A 19,220-nucleotide genomic window follows, 5' to 3' on the forward strand; every position below is an offset into this window, starting at 1 on the left:
TCCAATTTATATATTCAAGAACAGAAGATCGCAATGTTTCGTTTGATTCTTTTCCCGAGGGTAACGAATTAAGGTTGGTGATAGGGCCAGATAGATTTAATGGGCTAGTTATTTAAACAGAGTCTAACTTAGGCCCCGGCTTAAGACAATTAGTGGGCCTCCAAATCTGTTTATAAGAGGTTTATTTTAAGTAGATAATTAGTTTTCTAGTCTGGGATGCAAGCCTTCTTGTTACCGTCAGCAGCAGACAATGTTTAGATATGATTGTTGCGAAAATTGAAATGGCTTAGAACGTGGTTTTGTTAAACACCGCCTAAACTGTCTTTTAATAACTGACCCACTGAAGGTGTCTAGCACCGGTTTCCAGTATTTAAACGTTGACGGATCGATACTACCACTCTTTATCAGTTGATACTACACTAATGGTATCAAACAAATACCTGACTATTATTGAACAACATATAGTTGTTTTCTCGACTTTATAGGTTACCATATCAACAATATAACCTGTATGAAAACGACCCTAAATTTATTTTTAAGTAATTATAACTCAAAACGAGCTCGATGAGCGCATTTTTATTATGGAACAGAAACCAGCAACTTTCTGCAAATTAAAAAACTGTAGGGAGGCATTCAGAACCAGAAGATTTAAGGTGGCTCTGAACCCCTTCCTACATTTTTTTTTTTTTAATTGTAAAACGTTGCGTCTTGACGCGCTGATTGAAATTCGACAGTAATAGATGGGAGTCACTGACTGAAGTCGTCGATTTTGAGATATAACCACTTAAAGTTAAATTTAGGGTTGTTTTATACCATTGTTGTTCTATTCCCTTATAAAGAGTGGCAGTAATGATCAATCAAATTCTAAGTGAAGGGAAGTGTTAGAAACCATTGTGAGCCATCTTAACTCTTGATCGAACTCATCATAAAGATCGATTGGCCTAACTTGTTAGCATTTCGGTCAAAAATTTTTTTATCGAGTTTATAATTCGGTTGGAGCCCTTGAAACAATCAACATAAACCGGTTCGGTTGAAATGGTCTCCCTCAGTAAAACACGACCTGTGTTTTTAATTGTCACCACTAATTTCTTCTTTTCGCAGGTTGCCTCTGATCAGAGGAAAGAAAACGTCCAACCTTTTGACAATTACATTTATGTCAATAAAACCTGTCGCCCAATTTACGCGGGTCTTTAATTTGCTTTCAAAGCGAATCTAACAGAACCTGGCAAAATATTATCCTTTTTGCCTGAAGTTTTATTTTGAAGGAGCAAGTTAGAGAAACAGAGGCCAGGTTCGTAAAGCCCTCTAAGCTAATATGTATCTCAAGTATCGTTTCTTAAAAATAGGCTATTGTTAGTCCAACGATAGGCTATTGTTAGTCCAACAATAGACTATTGTTAGTCCAACAATAGACTATTGCTAGTCCAACGATAGGCTATTGTTAGTCCAACGGTATACTATTGTTAGTCCAACGATAGGCTATTGTTAGTCCAACAATAGCCTATTGTTAGTCCAACAATAGACTATTGTTAGTCCAACGATAGGCTATTGTTAGTCCAACAATAGACTATTGTTAGTCCAACGATAGGCTATTGTTAGTCCAACAATAGGCTATTGTAAGTCCAACGATAGCTTATTGTTAGTCCAACGGAATACTATTGTTAGTCCAACAATAGACTATTGTTCAGAAACAATACTTGAGATAAATATCAACTTAGGAGGGCTTCATGTTTCTGGGCCCTGATTGTTAAAGTGACAAATCTAGAAAGTTCTCAGTCTCCAGGGGCAAAATTGATCGTTTTATTGATTCTCTTTTCATAGTTTCATTTTAATTAATGAATTGTGTGATAGAATTTTCGGTGAACTTAAATTGTAATGCACAGTGAAGCTTGTAATTTTTTCTTTTTAAATCAATTTACATTATTACTTAATTTTCTTGCAGGTTATTTGTAAACTTGTAATTCATTCAGCCTTGTGGGTGCTACCGGCTGTTAATACAGCTTATCGTAGAAAACATGTGTAGATCAGGCGGTGATGTACAGATTAAAAAGCAAGAATTGTCTGTTTTATTCGGGAACAGTCGTCGACGCAAAATCAGAGAAGAGTTGTTTTCTTTCATTTCATTGAGTTTTCTGTATCTTTTCTTCTGTCCACCAACTCAAATAAACCACTCACTCGTTGTTTTGGAAATCCTGCGTTGAGCCTGGAATCTGCTTTATTCAAGACATTCTAAACCCCAATGGAAACTCCTTGACGCTTGCTAAATTCCAAGCCAAATTTCAAATTAAAACAAACTTTTCACAAAACTTTCAGTTGAATTAGCAGCTATACCTTCAGATTTAATAAAGAAAGCTAAGACTCATGCAGCTCCTCCGCTTAATCTCCTCTTCCAGGAAAAACTAATTTATATTTATCCGTCATGGGTTGCAAAAATTACTACCAACTATTTAACGCCGAAAGTTGCATCATTGAACCGACGGGTGTTAAGAAATGGAAAGATAAATTTCCTAATGATTTTCTAGACTGGAGCAATAAATTCTTACACATCTATCGATCATCAAAAGATAACAAATTGGGACAATTTTGTTTCAAATTACTTCATAGAACAATCGTAACCGAGAACTCAACAAATTTCGTTAAGTTAATGACCGGCACATTTTGTCTTAACCCCGACTCGATTGAACACACCTTTTTAGACTGTAATGTTGTAACGTTCTTTTATTCCGAAGCATTCTCTTGGTTTAATCAACCTAAGATACTAACAACACGTTTACCCTGCAAGTAGAGGGCCAATTTAAAGGCTAGCATTCATAAGATGAACGAAGGGTTAGGAAAGTTCGTTAATGATGCGTGGTACTTGCAATTGTATAAGTGGTAGGATTGATACTCAGAGGTGTCAGAAATATTAAATATTATCTTCTCGATATTTATAATAATATCAACTCTACCAATTATGTAACGGGTTTGTATTGTTAACTACCTTGTAGCATGAAAATTTTGCTGGAGTTTTATTTTGCGGGTTGGCGATATTTTGTGGTTTGCGGCTCGAGATGACTAAAATTTCTGGTGGGAACTAATTTTTGCGATTCAAGTAGCAGAAAAGTGACCGGCAATCATCGAGGATGGATGTAAAAAATCTGGCATCGCAAACGCCCTAGCAAATGGTGTTCCTTCAGATGACCCTATTCGTGCCAATCTAATGTACTGAATTGCTGTACACTTGACATTTTCTGTTCTTTATACATTGTTTTGTTTGCGATACAGACTACCGTATGTATCTAAGCTCTGGTTGCCTTTTCCAATGGAAAATCATGTTAATGTTCTTGTTTAAGTCCAATTTACAACGCTCCAGTGGTACAAGTCTATTACAAGCAAAGTTTTTAATTTGACTGAAGGGAGTTATCTTTTTGCGGAGTTTTATTTTGCGGTTTTTTTTTCTGCGGGAACTAATTTTTGCGGATCGAGGTCAATCCGCAAAATCCGCAAAAATTAGAACCCGCAAAATTTTCATGCTACACGGTAATCTTGAAAAAACATCTGTTTAAGGAAAAACCACTTAACATTTGAAGCAAAGAAAGTAACAAAAAAAAATTTCGTTTAAAGGTTAGGCGAGAAGCTAAGGGGCCTAAGCCTTGCTCAAACGTAGAAGGACCAGTCTTTTAGATTAGTTGCCCACTCACCCCCAATTGGCAGCGGGTCCTATTTTGAACTTTACGTATGTCCCGAAGAAATTGAAGTCTCAGTTGTTTCAACTTGTTATATCTTCTATACACATCTACTTAATCCATTAAGGAAACTCGACCGTGTACTCACAAATAAAGTAACTAATTTCAAGACATTCACTTTCTAAATGTCTTCTCTTAACTGGGATATGGAAATCCAGATGTCCACCTGCCAACTGAATACTCTTGACATTCTCATCGATTCTGAATACCTGTGTATTTCTTAAATGTGGGCTTTTTTATACAAGTTTTAGGGAATTGACTTTGAGCGCTCGATTACATGCATTCTTATCTTGCCGGTTGAGTTTTAAAAGACGAGTTTAAATTGTGTAGGGTAAGATCCCCTAGTCACCAACTTCTTTGTTCCTAACAATAATAATCATGCCTGAAGTATAGAAAGTTCTAGCTAGTTCTTCTAAGAGATTACAGCTGTTTGTGAGCTGTTACCCCAGCCCCCCTTTCCGGCGTCCTTTAGCGAGCAAATCACGTGTTGCTTGGCTACATCCGATGATGAACATGGCGGAATCCTCCCCGTATCTTGTGTTTCCCGTTCTTGCCGTCATAACGATATTTTTAAACCAGCCTGGGCTTACATCAGGTAAGGTATTGATGGCCTCCTGCTGTTCTCTGATCAACTCCATACGGTAGTGAAGCGGCCAGGTATGGATAGATTTGGGTCAGCTGTTGCGTAAAATCGGTAAACTGAAGTCGTTGACCGATGTGACACGCTATTGTCCAACAAAAATAAACAATTAGTTCGCTGGAAACCTATGTATCCGCTGATCAAGTACGTGTATGGCTTGTATTATCACTGCTCTGTCTTCTTGACACTCTTTACAGTAGCCAAGCTTTCGCAATTCGGTTTGGCCAGACTGAGCTCTGTCAAATCCCGTTTATAGAAATAACTGTAAGTAATATATTCATTCTGCAATAACCACGTTAAGTTTAGTTTTCGAGTCTGCACTCGTTTTCTACATTAAATTTCAAACTCAACCTCTGCAACGTCTCACAGATAATATAAAACGTCGACTAACTCATATATTTAAATGGGCAGGAGATCGAGTGTCGGAGCATTTTGCGACAATGGTTATACAGCAATTTCAATTAACGTTGTCGGATCAAAGTATAAAGCTACAAGACAAGACCTTAAAATTCTGTGGATTTTTTTATGAATGAGTTCATCAAAATCAGCTATGCCTCGTCCGTCCAGTGAAGATATACGATGGGGAGCCATTTGGATGAAAGAAATGTTAGGATATCAAATGGATGAGGTGGCAGCCTCTTTGAAGATGTCTTTAAGCTTTAAGCCTCGTGGATGAAGTTTTTTGTTTTGTTGGACCATCAACACACATACACAGATGCGATCGATTATCATGATTCTTGAACAAAGAAGGGAAAGCCAACATAACATAAAAGACTATGAGAATTTGTCTCCCAAAGAAGAAAATTAACCTCCATTCCTTATGCAACTGCAAGACTGACATTATCGTCGTTATTTACATGACAGTTGTTTAAACAATTCGAAAGACAATGACAACATTGAGTATACAAATTTCAATTCAAGACATCGATAATGAATTATTCTTTACTTCATGCTCTTCAAATTCTCCCTCTCAGTACCATTCTCAACACTAGGTGTATTTCGGGAAACGTGTCCTTGGAAAGATTACTGAGGTGTTCTTCTCTCCTAGAAAACGAGACCTCCACTCGATCGCGGGTTCGTTTCTTTCGTTTTAAATTTTTTTCATTTTTGTTCCCTTATTTAAAAAATTAATTTTCCCCAGTTTGCACTAATTTATGTTGCGTTGAATTCAAATGTGAGGTTAGAACGTTTTAGCTCTGAAAACGTCGGAGCAAAGTCAATCTTAATATCCAGATCAAAAGTGAGTGCATCTACCTGTCTGAGGGGCTCGTGGGTACAGCCTGTAATCGTCATCTATCCTGTTGTTTTTGACAGGTCTCCATTCTCCCTTGAATGTCGAAGCAGAAGCAGTAAACGACATCGATTTTCTGATCATTTCGTGGGATTTCCAGGCAGCGGCAAGCTATAGCATGATTCACCTCAGGAACTACTTCAACTTGCCACACAGGAAAGGTCATAACACAGCTTCTGCTGGTCCAACAAAACCTTACTGTGACAGCACAAAATGCAGCTTCTGTTTTTCGGACTTGAGTAACCACCTGCCCTGTTACGCTCTCAATCCCGGATATACGTTCTCAATGGGAACCACGTTGGGTTTCCAGATGCTTGTCAGTTACAAAGTCGGAGCGTGCAGTAGTAATGAATCGAGTAGCTGTCTTGATAGCATGTGGAAAAACTACACAATTCCACCAGGAGGTAAGAGGTTCATGTTAGCCTTCTCAGCTAGAATTGCAATAGGTCGACTTCCCTGAACCAGGTTCTTTATGGACTTTATGAAAGACTGGTAGTTTTTCAATTAATTGATTATTTGTTTTCCCGTCCAGTACACGAGTTGTAGATGGGAAACAGTACTATGTTGTGGGAGGCAAGCACTCAAATCAGCCAGAATAAGACTTTCATTTTAAACTTTTTGAGTATTATCCATGGAATCAAATTTCAAACTGAGCTAAACAGAACTTAACTTTGGAGAATATCGAAAGGCAGAGTTCTCTCCACGAAAGTGGATCTCTATAGCTATCATCCTCATTTATAGACTTACGAAAGGGCATAAACTAGCGGCGTTGAGACGTTCAACACCTAGGCCATCTACTCATCACTTTGTGGAGCTGTGGTCTATTGAACTACCTTGGATAAGGTGTACTAAAACAAACTCACAAGTACAAGCTTCAGTGATAGATACAACTGCTACAATATGGCAACTGCATGCTTCATTTTATTTGTATAATCAATATGCGAAACGACCAATCGAGCGTTAATGATAATATGTTTCGCATACTTACGCTTTGGTTGGTACTTTGGGAGGAGGAGGTGAACGTTTTCACGTAGGGTTGATCAAAAACTTTTTGGGCACCTCTTGTAAAGTTCCGTTCCTGACTAAATATTTTTCTCCCGCATAAAAACTACTAAACCTCCCTCTTCCTTGGACTACAAGATCACCGGCTCAGCCCAAGAGAAGGAGAAATATCTGATAACAAAGTGCATACCTTAATTCATGAGACATTTAGTAATATTATGTACATATTTACGCGGGATGACGTAGTCAGCCAGCTTCTTAAATTCGGGACTGCATTCCTTTCGTCGTCCTGGGAGTCAAAAATCTACTTTTTTTAACTTTCCCGTATCCCGTGCCCGTCCCGAAAGAATTGACTGACTTTTATTGGCTGCAATTTCGAATCACGTGCAAGTCAGGTTGGATTGCACCTAAATGTTCATTTCACCAGAAATTTGCATAATTTTGTCTACGACGTCACTGATGCGTGACATGGCACTTTCTGCGGTAAAAGCGGTAAATCGAAAGAATAACTTCCAAGAAGCACTCGACATTTAACACCTTGGAAATTGGAGAGTTCCTGGCGAAGGAATCATGCTTTGTTTGACCGTTGTAGAACCACGATGACACTGAGAAGAGGTCATTTATAAGCTTACGTTATCGTAAATCGTAATCACTAATGGATTTCCAGTACAAATACAAGGGAAACAACATAACGCGATCATCGTGACTCAAACTATACCATTAGCAAGGATAGTTTCATCAATCTGTGAAGCATACAATTGTTTTAAATGAATTAGCATCACGCGTTAATGCCAGTATAGGCATCTTGTTTTGTTATTTCACAGTGACGAGTGAAAACTGTGAATCGAAAACGAATGCGACGGGAAAGGTCTCTTTTAAGGGAACTGATTGAAATATTGTCTTTTAGCACCGAGTGCAGTGAGAAATGTCCAGGCAAGGCCGTTGTCCTCAAAATCAGTAGAAGTCACATGGACTGCACCCGTTCAGACCAGAGGGGAAATTACAAGTTACACCGTATTTTACCAAGCAAGTGATGTAAGTAGAATCTGGCTTGCTACCTTATTTATATTTACAATCAGTAATTTCATATAATGTCCCGCCTTATTACTCTATAAACCTTGAGAACAAACGCGAAATTTTCACATTGGCTGCACCAACTTGTCAGAAACAGTTCTTCCATTGAGGGACTTGACCAAGGGGGATTCTGCATTCCTGTGGTCAAACAATCATGCATGAAAATGCATTTAACTCAGCAAAGAACCTCATCGCGTCAGCAATCGCATTACGCTACTACGACACAACCCTCCCCGTGACGCTACAAGTGGATTCATCGGAAGATGCAATCGGTGGCGTATTGCTACAAAATGATCAACCTGTTTGTTTTACATCTCATACCCTCAACAGCACAGAAAAGAACTACGCCCAAATTGAAAAAGAGTGCCTTGCGATCGTTTCTTACATGGATAAGTGGCACCAGTACCTATACGGAAAACACGACATAACGGTACACACAGATCACCAGCCGCTCGAGACAATTTTCGAGAAACCTCTCAGCAAAGCTCCTCGCAGACTGCAAAGGATGATGCTGAAGTTACAAAGATATCAGTTCACTGTCCGATACAAGAACGGGAAGGAACTTACGTTGTGGACACTTTGTCGCGTGCAGCTCTCGCTGATCAGCCCTTCCCGATCAGCCCTTCCCCACTGCCAAGCAAGAATACGAAGTGTTCCGTCTGGAAATAGCTGAGATGGATCTTGAACCAAACCAAGTTACACCTGACACACTGCAACGAATAAGACAAGAAACCGCCAAAGACCCAGTTCTAGCATCCCTGCACATGGTGATAATGAATGTGTAGCCTTCAGAAAGAAAGGAAGCCCCGGGGGTACTGAGGCTGTACTTGAATTTCAGGGATGAGATTTCCGTTTATGACGGTGTCCTCTACAGGTCCCATCAAGCAATTGTCCCAGCTGCTCTACGCGATGAGATGTTACAGAAATTACACAAAGCGCACCAGGGAGCCGACAGCGGTATAAGACGAGCACGCGAGTCTCTGTTCTGGCCAGGAATGCAGGCAGCAATTAGGGAGAAATGTTTATCATGTGGACTTTGTGCCCAGTACCTATGCGAGCGACCGCGAGAACCAATGAAATCCCATGAGATACCCACTATACCGTGGTCCAAAATAAGTGCCGACCTTTTTCAGCTGGATGGAAGCAACTACCTCGTTATGGTCGACCATTACAGCGACTTCTTTGAACTAGACCCCCTCGGTAGGAACACATCAGCCAACGCAGTCATTCGAGCCATGAAAAGACAATTTGCTCGACACAGAATTCCAGACGAGTGCATATCCGATAACGGCACACAGTTTGAAAGCCATGAATATTCACGTTTTGCTCGAGAATACGGTTTCATCGTACGCAAATCGTCACCATACCACAGCCGAGGGAACGGAAAGGCGGAGTCCGCAGTCAAAATTGCAAAGAACATTCTGAAAAAATCCCGCCATGAGGACCCCTATCTGGCACTCTTAGCGTACCGAAACACACCCCAGCAAGGATATGATTACTCGCCAGCACAACGCCTTATGTCTAGAAGACTACGGGACATCATCCCCACAGCTCCGCGTCAACTTGCTCCACATACAGTGTCCCCAAGTCTAGTACAAGAAAACATTTCAGAAAGGAGACGGAGATCAAAGGCTCAGTAAGACAAGAGGGTGTCGGCGCCACTTGCCGAGTTCTCAGAAGGAGATAGAGTGTACGTGAAACCTAGACCGACGAAAAAAAAACAACAACCCTGGATCTATGGAGAGGTAATTGGAAGACCCGCCCCGAGGTCCTGCCTCGTGAGCACAGCAATGGGACCAGTCCGGCGAAACCACGCACAAATCAGGGAGGCAAAGCCAGAACCAGTCGACAACTATGATGGAAGACTGGACCGATTTGAAACTGCATGCCTACCATCTGAAAGTGGATCGGATCAGGAAACGGATCAGCCAGTTGAACAGGAACCTACACCGCCACCTCGCCGTTCAACCAGAGAACGTAGACTTCCCTCAAGATTCAATGACTTTCTTATGGACTAAACACTCTTGCGAGCGTTTGACAGAGTTTAGACGCTGTCTTCGAGAGTCAAAAGACTTTGTTTGCCCTAGAACAGCTCAGAGAAATAGCGTTTAAGTTAACAATATAAAAACATTCTGTTAGTTATTTTTATCTTCCAAAAGGAGAAAGGTGTTACACCATGTGATAATCACTCATCTGCACCTTAGTGTATAATAATCACATGCACTTCCATTGTCACGCACGTATCCAGATAGTGTGTATTTATTGCTCGCAGCAACTTAATGTATTTAGTTTTCAACATGCTACCGGACAATAAACAATCGCGAGACATGACAAACAGCGTTTTTGTGCGAAATGCAGATAACCTTTTGTTAAGTAAGAGATCAGGTGTGTAAACACTTTTTGACCCCATGGGTTTTCGTTTTCACACCTCCACATTCCTTTCTCCCTAATTCCTGTTCTTTGTGTTTAATTAATATGTGGAGATAAATAAACTTGAACTTGAAATAAGTTTTACTTCAAACGCTAACGGAGAAACTTTTATTTTTCATATGGATGGCTTTGTTCTAGGCCTCTCTTTGATAGAGAAGCCTGAGGCAACTAAAAAATGGCTTCTTTTATAAACTGAATGCCTAGAAGACAGTAAGCAGTTGGACATTTTCCTCAGTTTATCGTAAATGTAAAGGAAATTGTTCGACATTTTTTTCCGATCATAAACCCTTAGACCCCCTTAGCTTCTGAGATTGATCTCATGGACTGGTACTAATGCATTTAACAGGAATCCAGAGAATGACTACTGAAAACGGCTCCTTAACATTGAGTTTCCTTGTGTTGTGGAGCAAAGTCGTCTCTCTAAATACAGTCCAAAATCCAGGACTTTGCAGGGTGAAGCACTGCTTTAGTAGAATTGATTGAATGAATGAATGAATGAATGAATGAATGAATGAATGAATGAATGAATGAATGAATGAATGAATGAATGAATGAATGAATGAATGAATGAATGAATGAATGAATGAATGAATGAATGAATGAATGAATGAATGAATGAATGAATTTTTATTTCCCACAATTATAAGTACTGTAACATAATAAGTACATAGTGCAATTTACATTGAAGTCGGGAGGAAGACTAAAGAAACCCTTACGGGTTTTTACAAAGTAGTCCCCCTTTGCTTCAAATTACATTTTTAAGCTGAATTAATCAGGATATCAGGTTTGGTGTGCAAATAACAGTAATAATAAAAGGTGCAAGTAAAATTATGTAAGTTAACGCCGATACGGCATAATCATTGAAAGAGAAGAAATTGCTTCATTTTCTTTTTGAAAACATGTATAGAAAGAGATCGTTTTATTTCTAGAGGAGTTTTGTTCCATGTATCAACTATCTTACTTCTTTAAGAGTATTTTCCATACTTAGTTCGGTTAAAACACTTATGTAGATTTTTTGAATTCCTGGTATTATAACCATGGACTTGAGTCCTTATGTCTCATATTTCCATGCATACGAATTTGTAGGGAAAAGAACGCCGCCAGATATTTCCCACTGACCTTCACAAAGGGACCAAGGGAGTACTGACTGGTTTGCAAGCTAAAACAAAGTACTGGATAACAATGGTTGCCTCCACTTGGAAGAAGAACGGAGAACGATCCGGCAACGTCACGTCTGTGACAACTTGTAAGTGGCGTGGTAACACCTTATTAAACATGGCCATCTAGTTATTCGTAACTTGAGAATGGCGTTTCTAACTCAGGTTTTAAAGGCTCGAAATGGCGCGTGAACTGTTTGTCATTATCCGATTGCTTTCCATTTTCCAGAACTGGCATGTCAGACCGGCTAGTCTGTAGATCGAATGCGTCATTTTGAAGTTCTGGTGTTGCAAAATCTTGAAAAATAATCACTTTGAAAATGGTCCGCGTTATTTTGAAGAAATGCGATCGAAGGACAAGGATAAAAGGTATCCTTCAAATTGGTACATTCCGTTTACGAATTGACCGGACTGCCGGCCAGTTCTGACAGATGGAAAACGCCCTAAGTTGTCGTTTGAGTCATTATTTTTCATGAAACAAACCAGTGTTTGTGGAAATCCAAATACTGCTTTCAATACTATTTTAAAATGTAATTTAAGATTGTTTACGTAGCGCCTTTATTGCAAATCTTATGATTTGTGGTCGATTGTTTTCGATGCTCAGTTGTTTTGCCTATTTCATCGGATAAAGAGTGAACGACAAGCTCTTATGAAGGTCTTAAGAGCAACTTTCCCTAACCACCGCGTGAGGGGCGGCACAAGGTCGGAAAAATGGACCCCTTGATATTTCGTCCAGAGATAACCTATGGTGTGCTAAGAATCGTGATATAAGTTTTAGGTTCTAGAGTTTTTACATTTTTGAGAAAATTACGAAAAACCGTCGACAACCGGTGAAGCCGAAAAATCACAGGAATGAGGTCAAATTTCATGATCAGATAATCGAACTCGCGTGAAGGCGCATAGCAAATTATGGTTTTCCTTAGTTTATAATTTTATTTAGGAGGTATTGCTAAGCTGCTTTGATGATATTTTAGACTTACAATTGTAATTCCGAATTCCTGGAGAGCAAGCGAAGAGAACCGAAATTTGTAGACTTTGAAAATCAATAATTCCATACCGTTTTCAAATATCTCAAAACATACTCGGCATTATGTAGAATTCTTTCAAAATTCAATTCTAGCAAGTAAAAGAGCTGTTTGTGAACGTGATATAATTTTTTTCTTAGCAAAAGTTATTTGTGAGGCGAGCGGCCCCATGCAAGTTGACCCAATTTGACCTTTCGAAGAGATCTTGTTTAACCAGGAAATGTAAACAATTCTACTATCCTTAGCTCGCTTTCTGAGCAAACCATTGTAAAACCCTGCCATCTCCCATTAAAACTACCCAGTTAAGCTGAGATAATACTTCGGTTACAGCTTACCTTCCAAATGGGTGTGTGAAGGCAAATAATTTTGATGTTTTTCGCTAATTTTCCCGTGTCTTGCTGCCGTGCTTAGCCACCGGCCTTTTCATCACTACGGCATTTCCTAAGCGTCACCTCTTTCTGGCTTGTCTAATATTTTTGTAGGACCTGGATCCATGTCTTGCATATAAAGCATCCTCTGGGTATCTACTGAGTTTTGTATTGAATATTTCTAATGAAAAGAGGCAAGAAAGTGAAGGAACTAATTGAACTGAAAAACAGAGGCAGATCGATGTCACGAAATATATATATATGAAACCAGTGCAGAGCGAGGGAACACGTCTCGCGGCGAACTCACGCTTGGCTCCTTAATGTTTAAGGAAGTTCCCTGAACTTTTTAAAATTCTGATCACACAGAGTAATAAAGCAACACCAAGGCCAACGCATATCACTTTCGATAGTTAGATAGATAGCCAACGCATATCACTTTCGATAGTTAGAACCCCTTAGTTTAGGTTAGCTTTCTTTCAGTTATATGAATATTTATTTATTTAATTATTTATTTATTTATTTATTTATTTATTTATTTATTTATTTATTTATTTATTTATCCCTCTCCTAGATGAAAATGAGTGTATATCGAGCCCTTGTCAACACAACGGACAGTGTGAAGTAACTGGTGACTCTTATAAGTGCGCATGTCCAGACAATTGGATGGGAAAGAACTGCCTCGGTAAGTACGCTTAGAATGTTATATGACTGGAGGAACAAGTACATTCTATTATCTCAGATGTATAATCGGCAATTCGCTAAGCCAGCGGTTAATGGCAGGGATGTTATTAAGCAACTAAATATCTTCATGGGAGTAGTTTATTACCTATTAATAATCAGAGAGTCCAGCATTTATGGTTACCCGTGGGGCCGCCAATCCTTGGTAACAAAAATTTAACAAAATACTGTACTTGATATCCCAGATTCATAGAACTGCTCGTATTTAAGTTGCTGGTTATTTTTTGATCTCCTGCAAGTGGACCTGACCTATCGTCTAACAAACCCACCGCAACAAGCCACAGCAAATCATGTAACAAAGCTGTCAGTTTAAATTTCCAGGTGCAAATAGCTACCCTCAGTGAACTGACACTGGTGTTACTGTTTGTATTTTCAGAGCCAAACGGAAGCGCAACAACCGTTGTACCATTTGGTCTTTTATTTATCCTATGTGTTGTGACATCTGTAGTGATATAATCATTTATGCCTTTTTGGTGAAAATCACTGCAAGTACACACGTGAAAAGACTGCAACTCTACAAGTGGCAATTGTGTGTAGATATATCCAGTCCGCAGTTGCTATTTATATAGTGGAGCAACTGTAGAATAATACCCTAATAAATTCTAGCTACGTGGCTAAGAAAGTGACTGTTATTATTTTGTGGTAGCGAAACAAGTTCCCAAAGAACAGAACCGAATACGCGGAACGGCAAATAACTTTTTTTTTCTATTTCTCCCATTTGTTCCAGTTTGCAATGGCGCTTATTAATATTACCATGAATATGTCTGTGAAAAGGCTTAGCTAATGGCTCATCATAAAAAGCCGAACGTATAAGCTAGCGAAGTGGCGAAAACTAAGGCATCATTGCCGCGAAATCTTTGCCTTCACGCACAAAAGAAACTTTCCCTTCGAACAATAACGCTGGGCAGCTTAACATAGGTGTTAAGGTTAAGAATGATTTCTAAAATAAGTTTCAAGGTTTAAAGACTAAATTTTAAATTTAAACAAATTCTTTAGACGTCATTAAAACCATATTTAAAGGGATGGAGTAATGGCCTTACAGTCATGATATAAAATCAACTAGCCTGCACAGAAATCGTTTCCGTTTGTGCATTTTTGGCTATTTGACCACGCGGAAATTGGGACGTTCGCCCCATTTCGCGCGCATACCAAAAAAAGGAAATCGGCTTTTTAGTGCAGAAAACTCCGCAGAAACGCTTGCTTCGCAGGCTAAAAATCAACCGGATATGCTATAGTTTACTTTCATTTATTAACCATTCTGCTTTCATGAATGACTGAAAAGAAAAGAAAAGGACGTGTAGAGCAAGTGTTTCAATTCCGCAGTGCTGTCTACAGAACAGGTGCTAAGGAAGAATAACCTTTTGTGCTGAGACAAAGGGCGACACAAAAAAGAGAACTAATGGGACCATGACGGCAAAAGTAAATGAAATGTTCGCTTTGTTGGTTTGTTATTCCTTCTCACTTGATAACTCTTGTTTTGGTGTCGGGTGGTTTGTCACTGTAGATTTGATGGCTTCAGAAAGACTCCAAAAGGAGACACTTAACTTTTAACTTGCAGCTGTGCTTAAGTTGGCTAATGTCAGGGACAAATAAAAAAGGACTTTACCGTCAGGACAGTTGAAATATTCAATTCACAGATTTATTTTTTACCTCAGTGTCGGTAGTGTCAGTTTAGTTTTCAGTAGTTTTTTTTTTTTAATCAAGACCTGCTTTGATTTTTTAGACGCATCATGATATCATCCGTTATTGTGTTGTGAAAAAAAACACAACAACAACAACAACAACAGACAACTTGGAAAAGCGTCAGTTGTCATTGTCGTACTTATTGTCATAAATGCATGGTAGTACAGAATGGCGGATTCAGAAATGACAATAGTTAGGAGCCTGACGACTGAAAATGCTTCCGAACGAAGCAAACTTTCGCTCCACTGAACCTTATTTTCTTTCAGAAAATCCTGGGGCCCAGTCCTTCCAGGGTCTCTCTACTCGATCCGCTGCTCATGAACAGTTTCATTACCGATGATCATTGAAATATTTTCAAATATTGAAAACCAGATAATGGTTTTTGTCGGAGGCGGCGTAATGTATGCTTCTTGATATTAGTATTTCCATTCTTCGTGTGTTTAAGAACCAAAACGTTAGATGTCACGCAATCCTGTTGAAAGCAAAGACTATAAGTAGGAAAATCTTGGAATTGTTGCAAACTGCTACATGCATACTAAACGATTTTTCAGCCACAGCTTTTCGTATCGTCTCAAAGGAAACGCCGCTCGTTAAACTCGCAGCTTCGTTGGATGTGAGCCCATAAATCAGTCAATGTTGTGATTGTTAACTTTTTCGACAGCTGGATGAAAAGTGATATAACGTAGGAATTTTTATTATTTATTCTATTATTATTTATTCTAACACAGATTATGAACAGAGACAGGCGTGTACTGGATGGACCTGCGCCCAGTGAGGCAAACCACTGACCAGTACCAGGTTAAAATGGTGTTTGATCCTCTTTCGCCTTGTTCTTACTCAGTTATCCCTTCTATTCTTACAAAAGGCTCATGTTCGTGGGACTTGCATTCAAAGGTTTGGACCTCACTGGGTTTCGAGCGGTTCTCTCCGTTACACTCTGAGAAGGCTGTCGCGGCCTCCGCAACAAAAACCGCTTAAAACTTTGACGAAACTCCTCGCTTGCTACAGAATATATGAAAAAGTTTGCCGACGAGTTTGTGACCACCAGAAATACGCATATATTATAAAACACCCAGATATACTTATGGTCAGTAATTTCTTTCCAGTACAGAACAGCAAGGCGGAAAACATTCAAAGGAAACATGGTAACAGCGAAAACTAAAACAACAGGTGTTAAAATCTTTCTGGCTTTGCTGTTTTGCCGTTCTCGGATCCTTTTTCTAGTGCTTTGCTCGTCAATCTTCCCGTACTCTTCTCTTATTGCCTTGTTAAACTCGCTGCTGGCACGGAGCTTTCGTGAAATACAATAAAACGTGCCGATGATAATGCCAAGCGGTAGAACATACCACAAAATGGTTAAACCGACTATGTAGATTTGCCGCATTTCGTCTCCTGCTTCGACGTTCGGCCATATCGGAATGCACTTAATTATGTCGTAAGCTGGCCTTTTATCAATTAAATCCATGACAAAATAGAGCGGCATGGAGATGAATAGAAACGATAACATCCAAACCCCGGCCACCATCCATCGCGCTGACTTGAACACAGCAGAACCACGCTTGGGAAGCGCCCCTCCTACTATAGCTTTATAACGATCAACCGCGATTAGGGCGATTGACCATACTGATGCACCAAAGAATATGTCAGACAGGGGGAACACGTATCGGCAGACAAAGTACCCGAGGGGCCAGTGGTTCGGGTCTTGTTCCCTGATTACTGCAAACGGGAACGGCATGAGCAGAATTCCCAAGTCTGCTATAGCGAGGTTTCTGATGAAGTAGTTAACAACGGTGTGCATTTGAGGCTGAAAGGTGATAACGAGACATACAATTACATTTCCTACCACGCCGATTAAAGCGAGGAGCACTAGGAAGCTCAGCCGAAGGATTTCTGCCCATTTGGCTTCCTTGAAGTGCGGCAACTGGACCTCGTTACCATCTCCCACAGCTGTTTGATTGTTGGTTGAATTCATCCCTCGATTGTACGTTCTTACACTCGAAGTGAGGTCTGAAGTCCTCTTGTAAGACGACGAATGTTCCTGTTTCAGTTTCGATTTACGTATTTCGCGTGTCTGGAGTCTGTCCAAAAGGTCTTCCGTCGTATTGAGTTTCGTCTGAGAGAAGTTCTGTTTGTAGATTTAGCTCACTCCAGTTCAAAGTCTTCAAATTTTCCTGTATATTGATGCGAACGAGTTTCTTGCCTCAATAAATGGTGAACGTGTCTTACACACATGATGCTTACCCTTGCGTGTCACCGCTTACTTCAGGTAACCGGTCGAGTGTGACAAAAATTGATGATTATTATAATGACCTCATGCTGATTTTAAAAGGACAATTCTTGTAACTTTCAGCTGCTATTTTGTATGATGCCTTGTTGATGCATTACAGCCAATAGCTTCCTTTATTGGTTCGGTTTTGAAAGTCATATATTAACTTCGTACTGAATTATTGATTTAGCGAGCGCTACGCTACCCAAAGGAGTCAAAGGTTTCGCCAAACTAACCGCTATAAAAACGTGTCGCTCTATTATATTAAAGAGATATGGACTTTAACTTGTAAGATTTAGGGGAAGCTCATTTTAAGTAATTTGGTACCCGGAAAAATGCTTTGCGTTTTTAGTCGAATCAAGGGAGGATCAAATTTAAGGATTCGAGTAAACTGCTTTCTCTCTGATTGGAGTGGACTTTTAGTACTAGTCCTTGACTGAATTGTTCACCCTGCAGTCCCATTGATCGTTACTCTATCTTAAAACTTGGGGAAAATTCTTTTGACGTCACGTAACTGGTGGTAACATTTTTCTTTTATTTTCTGCTCACCGTACTGGCTTTTCAAAACATAACAACAAGCGTCAGCGATAGCTTTGCTGTGCTGATAATTTCCTCAGTGACTAATGGAAAACCTTTTACACTCTCAGGAAATTACCGTGCTTGACTGTTTGCACCCGGTGTTTGCAGAACCTTAATTCTTTCACAATAAACCAGTTTAATTGCCGTCTCAAGTTAGATCTAAATGAAATGTAGTGTCTTTCGCCGACGATGTTTAGCAAGATTTAAAAACTTTAATTCTCTTCTTGTCTATTTCATTTCCCATGTAGCTTTAATCTTCAGCGTCACCATTCTCAAAGAGCTTTCTGCAATGAAACTTCAAGCGGCTCCCGGAGTTTCACAGACAAAACTAATTTCAAAAAGGCCGGAATAGACGCCAATATTTTTTCAACAAAACTAATTGAGTCCAAGGTCAAAAATAGAATACTTACTATCTTTTATTAAAACAAGCAGGAATGTTTTATCTAGAGTAAAAAATTAAAGTGGCTTCAGCGGAAACTACATTGCAAAACAAAAGGTTAAAATACTAATACAATGGCCACACGTGTGTTGTATAGTTGCCTCGGTTCTTTCTTTCCGTGAGGCACTGGAAAACAATGTCAAATTACATAAATTCTGAAGTCGAATTTCTTCGGTGAAGTCATTTTAACTTAAAACGGAATAAACTTTCCCTTTTTTGTCTTCATTTCCTGAAAGGTTTAGTTTCGTTCCGATGATTTTATTCAGGACACGTAAATTTTAATAAACTTCCCACTGCCTCCCTCTCACCAGGGGACTTTCTAATTAGTCTTTTTGTTTTTTCCTGTTTCGTGCACCACGCCATTCCAGCAGAAAATTTACCACCAATTCCAAGGGACGTATATCTTTTTTCCGTTTGAAATTACTTAAAAATGTACCGTCTGCATACGAAGAAGAGTACATCACAACTCGAGATCGTGTCTGACCCATTCCGAAAATCCATGTTGACATTCTCTCAAGATCCAACTTAGTATTCGCGTAATATCAACAGAACCTATGTAAAAATAAACATTGTTTAGCACCCATATGTTATGAAAATTTCCACGTCAATTAACTCTGAGGAAGTCAACGCAGCGGGGCACCCTGCAACATCTATCCTTTGCTGGTTCTAACCTTAATAATTTTCAGTTATGTTAATGGTGTACTGTCACTGATCGGTATGCCCTTATGTACACTCTTTTTTATAAGAACATTACTTAGTTAGCCGAAGGTAAAAGTTTCTAATCTATTAGTGATTTAAGTCTG

General features: G+C 39.4%; 3 protein-coding genes across 3 annotated transcripts in view; 2 read left to right on the plus strand and 1 right to left on the minus strand.

The window, feature by feature from the left end:
- Window positions 1-1,218, plus strand: part of LOC146480017 (dipeptidase 1-like) — a 32,924-nt gene extending 31,706 nt beyond the window's left edge. Inside the window, exon 10 of the mRNA XM_085110119.1 lies at window positions 1,102-1,218. Coding sequence (XP_084966245.1) covers window positions 1,102-1,194 — 93 coding nt within the window. The 3' untranslated portion in view covers window positions 1,195-1,218. The remainder of the gene's footprint in view (window positions 1-1,101) is intronic.
- A 2,995-nt stretch (window positions 1,219-4,213) lies between these two features.
- LOC146480020 (uncharacterized) overlaps window positions 4,214-19,220 on the plus strand; it is a 22,068-nt gene continuing 7,061 nt past the window's right edge. Inside the window, exons 1-5 of the mRNA XM_085110083.1 lie at window positions 4,214-4,320; window positions 5,680-6,060; window positions 7,566-7,693; window positions 11,249-11,408; window positions 13,284-13,394. Coding sequence (XP_084966209.1) covers window positions 4,230-4,320; window positions 5,680-6,060; window positions 7,566-7,693; window positions 11,249-11,408; window positions 13,284-13,394 — 871 coding nt within the window. The 5' untranslated portion in view covers window positions 4,214-4,229. The remainder of the gene's footprint in view (window positions 4,321-5,679; window positions 6,061-7,565; window positions 7,694-11,248; window positions 11,409-13,283; window positions 13,395-19,220) is intronic.
- Window positions 15,812-18,149, minus strand: LOC146480021 (prolactin-releasing peptide receptor-like). Its single transcript, XM_085110109.1, has one exon. It carries the CDS (start codon window positions 17,103-17,105, stop codon window positions 15,990-15,992), a length of 1,116 nt encoding a protein of 371 aa, XP_084966235.1. The 5' UTR covers window positions 17,106-18,149; the 3' UTR covers window positions 15,812-15,989.

This window comes from Pavona decussata, unplaced genomic scaffold (assembly GCF_977016875.1).
Source record: "Pavona decussata unplaced genomic scaffold, jaPavDecu1.1 SCAFFOLD_56, whole genome shotgun sequence".
Lineage (NCBI taxonomy): Eukaryota > Metazoa > Cnidaria > Anthozoa > Scleractinia > Agariciidae > Pavona > Pavona decussata.